General features: G+C 68.8%; 1 protein-coding gene across 1 annotated transcript; it reads right to left on the bottom strand.

The window, feature by feature from the left end:
- Nucleotides 1-233: 233 nt before the first annotated feature.
- Nucleotides 234-8,352, bottom strand: LOC120391166 (solute carrier family 26 member 10-like). Its single transcript, XM_039514595.1, has 18 exons — nucleotides 8,195-8,352; nucleotides 7,008-7,118; nucleotides 6,447-6,604; nucleotides 5,845-6,009; nucleotides 5,552-5,704; nucleotides 5,338-5,420; nucleotides 5,039-5,186; nucleotides 4,714-4,827; nucleotides 4,245-4,322; nucleotides 3,792-3,887; nucleotides 3,068-3,174; nucleotides 2,656-2,725; nucleotides 2,179-2,358; nucleotides 1,806-1,860; nucleotides 1,342-1,427; nucleotides 1,198-1,252; nucleotides 994-1,100; nucleotides 234-602 (listed from the first exon to the last, which is right to left on the bottom strand). Exons 2-18 carry the CDS (start codon nucleotides 7,114-7,116, stop codon nucleotides 564-566), a joined length of 1,803 nt encoding a protein of 600 aa, XP_039370529.1. The 5' UTR covers nucleotides 7,117-7,118; nucleotides 8,195-8,352; the 3' UTR covers nucleotides 234-563.
- Between the last annotated feature and the right edge of the window lie 962 nt (nucleotides 8,353-9,314).

The following is a 9,314-nucleotide window of genomic DNA, read 5'->3' as shown; positions in this document are numbered from 1 at the left end:
AAATTCCAGCTCCTGTCCCAGCCCCATCACCTTGCGGGGGGGGGGGGGTTCTTTCTTTTCCCTGGTGCTGGACAGGGGGCCCCCTGGGCTCAGGGGAGGGAGGAGGGATGAGGCACAGGGCCCCCCACCCACCCAGAATGCCAGTACCCCCAAGCGTGCTCGTCCCAGCTGTAGGGGGCCAGCCCCCAGAACTGTCTTGGCAAAGGAAGGAACCCAGCATCCTTTGGGGCCCCTGCCTCCACTGGCCCCCAGACTGCCCCCCTCTGCTTCCCAGCCAGCACCGGCCCTGCCTGCGTGCAGCCAGCCAGGTCCCTCTGCCCTGCGCCGCTGCTGCCCCCCTGCCTGGGAGCCACTCGCTGTAGGTCAGTGCGCCCTGGAGACCTGGGGCAGGAGGCTCCATCCATCCTGGGAGCAGGCTCTGGTCTGCAAACGACTCCTTGGCCCCCTGGGCAGAGCAGGAATTCACAGCACCTGGCGCTCAACCTGCTTTTACGGCCCAAGAGCCAGGCTGGTCCCAGGGGCCCTACAGGCCGGGCAGTGCCCGCGGTCCCGTGGCAGGGCCCCTACACCCAGATCGGCGGATTCTTCTCAGCCACCTTTTCCTGGGAGAGAAAGAGCAGCATGAATCCTGGGCACGAGTCACATTTTGCCCCCAGCCCCCCTGCCAAAGCCAGCTGGCCTACAGCAATGGGGTGGGGGGAGCCCAGCTCTCCCCCCCACACACACACACTCCTTGGGGGCACTGCACTGTCCCCACACCCCACCCATTCCACACAAGCTGGAGATGTCAGTCCCTGCTGGGCTCTATCCAAGATGGAGGGGGAAAGCCCCCCACCCCCCATGTCCCACTCCCAGCCCTCTGGCCCGTCCAGTTCCCCCACCCTGGGGCTGGATCAGAGCCCGTGTCCCCAGAGGGGGCAGACCCCTGCCGGCCCTAGAGCCAGGTTAGAACTGGCACCCCCTAGAGGGGAACCCCTGCGCCAGCCCCCTCACCGTGGTTTGCGTGATGTAGGCGAGGGCATCCTGGACCGTCACAAACACCTGCTGTGGGGAGAGGTGCTGCCCCAGGCCGCTGCTGGTCAGCGTCTCCAGGACCTCGCCTGCAGCAAGCAAAAGGAGGAGACGCGGCTCAGCCCAGCACCCCCGGCGCAGCGCTGGGGGGCTGGGAGAGGAGCAGGGGGACACCCCCCAACTCACCATTACATGCTGCCAGGTTCATGCAGATGCCGGCCTTCTGGCACGCCACGCACATCTGCAAGGCAAGGAGAGCCCAGGCTGGCATCTCTAGGAGTGGGCGGAGCCACATCCCAGGCCCCTCCCCCCCTCCCCGGCCCCAGGTACCTGAATGAGCAGCCGGGCCCCGGCGGAGTCCACGAAGACAATCCCACTGCAGTCGAGGATGGCGGCCTGGATCCTGCCAGTGGCGCCTGCCCGGGAAAGAGGGGAGGGGGTGATTGCATGGACCCCCGGCCTGAGGATGGGGCGGCTCTGTGGAGACACCCACAGGGTCTGGGCCCCGTGATCCCAGCCAGATAGGCCCCCACACCAAGGAGCACAGCTGCCAGTGAGACCCCTCCCTCCAGAGGGGCGGGGGCTGGGAGACTCAGGGCTGCCACCCTGCCAAGACACCCCCACCCCACCCCGCCGAGGAGGATCCACCTCCACAGTCCCCCCTCCCAGCCCACGAGGGGACCCCTGCGTGCCACCTGGGCTGTTGGGACCTGTGACAGATGCCGGCCCCCTCCCATACCAGCGCACCCACCCACCCCAAACCAGGGAGTGGGAGCTGCAGGGGCCCTGTGTACCTGAGCTGGGGCACCCGGCTCCCCCATCGGGCACAGAGCTGGGGACACAGTTTTCCTGAGGGAAACAAGCCAGTTAATGCCACCTCTGCGGTCACCTGACCCCCTGCCCAGGGCCTGCCAGGATCCCCCCCGCCCCCCCAATACCCCCTGCCACCTCCAGCCCAAAGCTAAGTCCCACCCCCAGTGGGGAGGGCAAGGCAACCCCACAGCAGGGGCAGGGTGGCGGGGAGAAGCCGCTGCTAGACCAGGGCTGGGCATCTCCAGAGAGATGCTGGCGGCTGGGTTCTGCTGGGGGGGGACCCCTGGGAAAGCAGCCCCTCACCCAGGATCCTGGGGCCCCTGCAGCCCCCCAGATCTCCACTGGCTCCCTTACCACAGTGCTGATGCTCATCTTGGCCCCACTCTCCACGGCCCGCGGCGCCTTCTCCCCCCGGCCGCCCTTTGGCCGGCTCAAGCCCAGCAGCCGGCTCAGCGCCTCGCGGAAGAAGTCGCGGTTGCCGTAGTAGATGGGGGCGTGGTAAGCCATGATCTTCACACCGGGGATCTCAAAGCACTGCGGGGACAGAGCGCTGGCTGCAGCCTGGGAGGCAGGCCCTGCCCGTGGGTGGGTGTCTGCCCTCCCCAAACAGAGGGGGGGGGGGTTGGATGCTGAATTTCCCCATGGGGGTGGGGAGGAGGGCTGAGAGATCAGCCCTGCCTCTCAGGACACAGACATCCCCCTACGCAGGCCAGTCTGGGTGTCATCTGAATGGAGCCCGGGGCAAGCCCCCCCTCCTTTCCAATGTACCCCACCCCCAGCACTCTCAACCAGCCTGCCCCAGGTTGCAGCCAGGCCCTGCAGCACCCGTACCTTGCTGTGGCGTTGGAGAGGCCGGTAGATTTCCGTGTTGGCCGCTTTGCCCAGCACCATGCACTCGGCCCTGTGGGAGAGGAAGGCGCATCAGGCGAGGAGGCGTCTGGCCGTGCCAAGGCCAGGCCGGCACTGGTCCCAGCTGGAGAGCATTGGCCAGAGACAGGGACAGCAGCTGGGAAGGCAGATTCCTGCCTCGGAACCCTGGTCCCATCTTCCTCCTCCTCTGATAACCAGGTCTCCAAGCAGCCATGGCCAGCCGGCTCCTTGCGGGGGCTTGTGCCTGGAGCAGGGGGCAGAGAGAGCTGCCCCCCCAGCCCATGCCAGAGCCGGATGCAGCTCCCTCGCTTGCTGGGAACCTGCAGAGCCAGCCCGGCTGTGGGGCAGGGCCGGGCACCTGGCGCTCCGGTACCTCTGCGTGCGGCAGATGATGGTCATCATGGAGAACACGACCCCCACGGCCAGGCCCACGTCCACATTCAGCACCACCACGGCCAGCCAGGTGACCACCCAGACAGCCTGGAACGAGAGTGCGGGGTCAGAGGCGAGACGGGGAAGGGGGGCGTCCAGCCAGCTGGTCCTCCTGGCGCTCATGCACTCGCTGGTCACACATACAGGCCCCAGTGAGGTTACACCAGGGGCGAATCTACCCTAAGTCTCTGGAGGCAGCATGATCTAGTGGGTAGGGCACCCAGTGGGGACTTGAGAGCCAGGTATTAGGCCCACAGCCCTGCTGTGACCTGCAGCCTCTGCCCTCTCCGTGCCGCCAACCCCTCGTCTGGGAGTTCGGGGACAGTCTCGCTCTGTGCCAGGCACTGCCCTGGCACAATGGGGCGTCTCCAGGTCACCAAAACCCCCCCTAATGCTAGTAACCAAGGAGCACGGCCCTGATTGCGCCGTGGGTCCATCGTGGCTGGTGCCCCGGGGCTGGAGAACTCGGCACGTACTGGCCCCAGTCCTCTGCTCTGGTTGATTTCAGTGGGTGGGGTGGGGCAGGCCCAGAACAGCTCGGAGGGCTGGGCCAGCTGGCAATGCCCACCCCGTACCCTGGGGCGGCGGCATGCCCGGCTCCGGCGCCAGACCCAGGGCCCGCCCCGCCCGGGGACAGGTGAGTCGGGGGAGGCGCAGCTGCTTACAAAGTCGATCCGGCTGATCCTCCAGAGCTCGGGCAGGTCCCAGAACTGCAGGACCATCTGGCGCAGGCTGGTGACATTGATACAGGCCAGGACCGCCTGGGGGGGGGGGGGGGCGAAGGGGTGTGAGCGGCGAGCTGCCAGCCCCTGCCCTGTGCTAGCTGGTGCCAAGGAAGGGAGCTCTTCCCAGGATGGCTGGGGTGAGGGAAGAGCCAGCTAGTCACTGGGGGGGGGGCGGGGGCAGCCAGCCATTTGGTAGGAGGAAGTGGGGTGTCTGCCAACGTCCAGCAGCCCCCACCCAACCCAGGCTGGATCCCCCGGGCGAGGGCAAATCCCACCAGCACACAAGGGAAGTCGGTGCCCAATGGGGAGGGGGCATTGGGCCTGGCACCCCCAAGGGACGAGGGGGGTGGGCACTAGCCCTCCCCCAGGTCACACGCATGCCCCCAGCCTCACCTTGGGCAGGTAGCGGAAGAGGGGTCCGAGCCACACGAGGACCATGAGCACCACCGCGCCGGAGAAGAAGCCGGCGAGCTGCAGACGAGGAGGGCGGGTTAGCGGGCAGGCTCTGCCCGGGCGGGGAGGCCAGCGCTGGGTCCTGCGGGGGGATGCAGGGCAGCACAGAGGAAGCCCTAGACCCCCGGAGAAGCCCCCCACCCTTCATGCCCCACTCGAAGCCTCAGTGCCAGCCTCCTCTGCCCGGCGTCTGCAGAGGAGAGGGCTCCGATTGTGCCCAGCCACACAGGCCACCTGGCCGCCAAGCTGAGACCTGGCAAAGTCGTTACGTGAGCCAGCCAGGGCTGCAGGGGGGACCCCACTAGCTAGGGAGCATGAGAAACTCACCCTCCACCCACCCCACGGCCCCACCCCCCAGTGCACATTGCCTCTCCCCAGTTCTGCAGCCCCCCCCACCATGCCCACATACCTGTGTGTGCCCCCCCGCGCTCTCCAGGATATTGGTGGTCGCCAGGGTGGCCGAGCTCGGGAAGCAGGCGAAGAGGGAAGAGACCAGGTTGGACACCCCATGGGCCAGCAGCTCCTGTGGCCGGGGACGGAGACAGATCAGGGCTCCAGGGACCAGCCAGGAAGGAACCCAGACGCTCCAGGGGCAAGTGAGACACTGGGACCTCCCAGCTGGAGGGGGGCAGATCCTGGGCACAGGGCCCTGGGCAGCCGCTGGCAATAGAGAGGCCAGGCCAGGCCGCGACCCCCCCAAACCTCCGCCAGCAGCCCGAGTGCGGCCCACACACCTGGTTGGGGTTGATGGTGTAGCTGTGCTTCTCGGCGTAGATCATGGCCAGCGACACCGAGACGGCATAGGCCACGAAAGCGACGGCCACCGTGTCCCCCAGCACCTGGGGCAGCGACTGCAGGGCCGGGAGCCGAGGCTGCGGGAACCTGAGCGACAGACAGAGGCAGTCACCAGGCCGGGCGGGACAAGAGGGGCTGCGCTGGTCCAGTCCCCGGAGGATGCAGCTTTGGGGTGCACGGAGGTTGCCCCCGTGGGATGCCACGGAGGGGTGGGCAGGGGGCCCTGGGGACTCCTTACCCAGCTGGCAGGTGGCCGACTATCTGCACGCCGTAGCGCGTGTCCAGGGAGGAGGCAAAGCAGACGCCGGTGGCTGCCAGCACCTGGTGAAAGGGCAGAGGACCGGCAGGTTACATCACCCAGGGTGGCACCAACCCTCCCATGCCCGTGGCCTGTCTCCCACCCCTGCTGGACCCCTGCTCCCCCAACCCCTGGCCCGGGCAGGGGTACGTACCACCACGATCTCCCCCGGAATGGGCGTCCGCAGCTTGCTCCGGAAGCGCGTGTTGATCTCCTTGATGGGCACCAGCAGGGCCAGGCACAGGGCGGAGATGAGCAGCTCGGCCACGTTGGTCCGGGGCAGCGCCTGCGCCACCGACGCCAGCGTCTGGGGGCAGCACAGGGCGCGTTACGCAGCAGGGGGGCTGACTCCCGGCTCCCCTCCCCCACCATTGTACCTCCCTGCCCCCCTTCTCTCACCACCGCCCCACGCTCTCCTCCCCCCCCCCGCCCTTGGGCCGGACGCACCTTGAAGATGGTGAAAGAGCCAGTGTGGCGGGGCAGCGCCAGGCCCAGCAGGCTGGGCAGCTGGGAGACCAGGACATGCAGCGCGGCCCCGTTGGTGAAGGCCTTGACGATGGGCTCCGAGAGGTAGGTGGCCAGGAAGCCCAGCTGCACCACGAACATCGCCAGCTGGGGGGAGGGGGACGTCAGCGGTGCCTGCTGCAGGGCACGGTGCCTGGGGCCTTCCCCCGGGGTCCCTCCTCTCCTCCCCAATGGATCCCCCTGGGGTCCCTCCTCCCCCATGGATCCCTGCCCCACTCCCCTCCCCCCAGGGTCCCTCCTCTGCCCCCCATGGTCCGTCTCCCCCAATGGATCCCCAGGGTCCCTCTCCCCTCCAATGGATCCCTGCCTCACTCTCCTCCCCGGGGTTCCCTTCTCTCCCCCACGATGGGTCCCTGCCCCACTCCCCTCCCTCCCCCAATGGATCCCTCCTCTCCCCCTCGATGGATCTCCACCTCACTCCCCTCCCCCAATGGATCCATGCCCTGTCCCCCTTCCGCCGCTCCCACCATCTCCAGGGAGGGTCCCCGCCCCAGGTTCTGGCAGCCTGGCGGGCGCGGACTCACCATGAGGAGCCCCACGAGGAAGGCCATGGCGGCAGCCACGCCGATGCGCCGCTCCTCCACCCCCGCCAGCTCCGCGCTGGTCGCGTTGGGCTCCAGGGGCCAGGGCACCTGCTGCTCCACCACGGAGCCCGTCATCAGGCTCACCACGGCAAAGGTGCCTGGGGAGGGGAAGGGAGACACGGCCCCTGAGCCCTGCCCTCCTGCCCAGACAGTGCCACCTGCCCTCCCCCCACCTCTGCCCCTCCAGTGCCCACCCCATGCAGATCCCCCCACTGTCTCTAGCCCCATCTCCCATGGATTTCTGCCCCCCTGCGTACCACCCCACACAGACACCCCCCATGCCCAACACTCTGGCTGGCAGCCACATGTTCCTAGCTTTGGGAGGGCACCAATCGGGGTGGGGCCCGGTTCAGCCCCTTGGTTGGTTAGGGGGATCTCCACCCCGCTCCCCCCTGCGCCTGCACGGTCATGGGAACAGGCTGCTGGCCCAGCAATGCCCAAGGAACCAGACCCCCCCCCCATTTCACCCCGCCGAGCCCTGGGCATCGGCAGCCCACTCACCAGTAGAGACGTGGCGCCCGGTGCCAAAGAGCATGTAAAGGATGACCGGGAAGAAGGAGGTGTAGAGCCCGTAGATGGGGGCCACGGAGGCCAGGAGAGCGAAGGCCATGCCTGCGGGGACCCGAGACGGGCACGGGGGTGAGCCGGGGCCATAACTGCCCCCTGCTCTCCTAAGGGCTGAGCGGCATCACCCCGCTGAGAGCTCAGGGACGCTGCTACACCCCCGCCCAGAGACCCCGCAACAGGGCGAGACACAGACTGAGATGGGGGGGGTCAGAGCAGTCCCCCCAAACAGAGGGCTCCAGTTTCAGAGGGGCATTGAGGCAGGGCCGGACCCTGTCAGCACCACGGGGTCCAGTCTGTCTAAACCTTGCCCTTCTCCTGGCTTGGTTATCCCCACACCCGGGGGAAACTGAGGCCCAGAGGGGTGGAAGGACAGCGAGTCAGAGGCAGAACTGGGGATGGAACCCAGGAGTCCCGGCTGGGACCCCCACTGCCCCAGGAGCGAACCCAGGAGTCCCGGCTGGGACCCCCACTGCCCCAGGAGTGAACCCAGGAGTCCGAGCTCGCCGTCTTTCCCGTGCAAGTGCCTCTCCAGCCTCTGGGCGCCCCGGCCAGAACCGCCCCAGAGCTGGGATCCGTCTCTCCACCGGCCGCCGCGGAGCCGGCAGCAGCTACCCGCCTTGGGGCGCCCGAGTGCGCGGAGAGATGCGGAGCAGACGGGGCACGGGACAGCTGGGGAGTAGATTCCCCCCCACGGAGCTGGGGGCTCAGGGGGGGCCGAGGCTGAGGGGAGCAGGGGGAGCCCAGGAGGGGTTGGGAGCAGGGGAGCCGGGACTGGGGTCAGCGGGGAACGGGGGAGCGAGGCTGGAGGAGCAGGGGAGCCCAGGAGGGGTTGGGGAGGAGAGGAGCCAGGACGGGGAGCGGCCAGGGGGGGGAGCTGGGACTGGGGGGATCAGCGGGGAACTGGGGGCGAGGCTGAGGGGAGCGGGGGAGCCGGGACTGGGGGAGAGCGGGGGGAGCCCAGGAGGGGGTTGGGGGAGGAGAGGGAGCCAGGACTGGGGGGGGGGTCAGCGGGGAACGGGGGGAGCCGGGACTGGGGGGTATCAGCGGGGGACTGGGGGCGAGGCTGGAGGGGAACGGGGCAGCCGGGACTGGGGGAGCGGGGGCCCGGGGCAGCGGCTCACCCTGGGGGATGTGCACGATCCCCACGGTGAGCCCGGCCAGCGCGTCCCCCAGCAGCCAGGGCCCCAGGCGGTAGCCGGGCAGCCAGGCGGCGATGGGCAGCCGGCGCCGCAGGAGCCGCAGCGCGGCCGCCCCGGAGCAGCGGCAGCCCCGGGCCACCCGCCGGCGCAGCGTCCCCGCCGGGCGGCCCCGGGGCTCGGGCGCCCCGTAGAGCTGCTGGAAGCGCTGCTCGGTGAGAGCCCGGCCCGGCGCCAGGCGGCTCATGCTGGCGGCCCGGGCGGGCGGGGGCCGCGGCCCCTTTTATCGCCCGGGCCGGGACCCCGCCAAGCCCCGCCCCCTGGGGCGGCCCCGCCCCCTCTGACCCACAGCCCCCAGTCCCACCCACTCCCAACCTCTGACCCACAGCCCCCCCGGGCTCTAATCTATCCCCCTCTGACCCCCACCCCCCAGCTCCCCAATAACCCCTCTGACCCACAGCCCCCACAGCTCCCAGTCCCACCCACTCCCAACCTCTGACCCACAGCCCCCCCCGGGCTCTAATCTATCCCCCCTCTGACCCACAGCACCCCCAGCTCCAATCTATCCCCTCTGACCCACAGCCCCCACAGCCCCCAACCTCTGACCCACAGCCCCCTCCTGGTCTCCAATCTACCCCTATGTAACCTACAGCGACCCCTGGCTCCCATCTACCCCCCATCAGACCCACAGCCACCCCAGCACCCACCCCACCCACGACCCCCCCCCCTTTCTGACCCACAACCCCTTCCTGGGCTCCAATCTACCCCCCTCTGACCCACAGCTCCTTCACCACCATCATCCCTAGAGACCCGTAAAGGCAGGGCACTGGCTGGAGAGGGGGCTGAGCCTTGGGACACAAGGAGCCCCTGGGGGCTGATCCTGCAGGATGCCCAGCCATCTCCCCCTGACCTGGGGGCCCTGCTCCTGGCAGAATTAGGCCCTTTGAATTCCGCGTCCCCAAGGCAGAATGGGGGTGTGAACAGAGCCCCACTGCACCCAGTCGTGCCCACTGCTCCCTGCCCAGTCTGGGGGCTGCACCCAGAGAGCCTGGTGCCTTCAGGATGTGGGGGGGGCACGGTCCCATCCCCCTTCTCTGCCTCCAGC

This window comes from Mauremys reevesii, linkage group 25 (genome assembly GCF_016161935.1).
Source record: "Mauremys reevesii isolate NIE-2019 linkage group 25, ASM1616193v1, whole genome shotgun sequence".
NCBI lineage: Eukaryota > Metazoa > Chordata > Testudines > Geoemydidae > Mauremys > Mauremys reevesii.
Note: the sequence above shows the minus strand (reverse complement) of the source record. Positions and strands in the feature narration are given on the sequence as shown.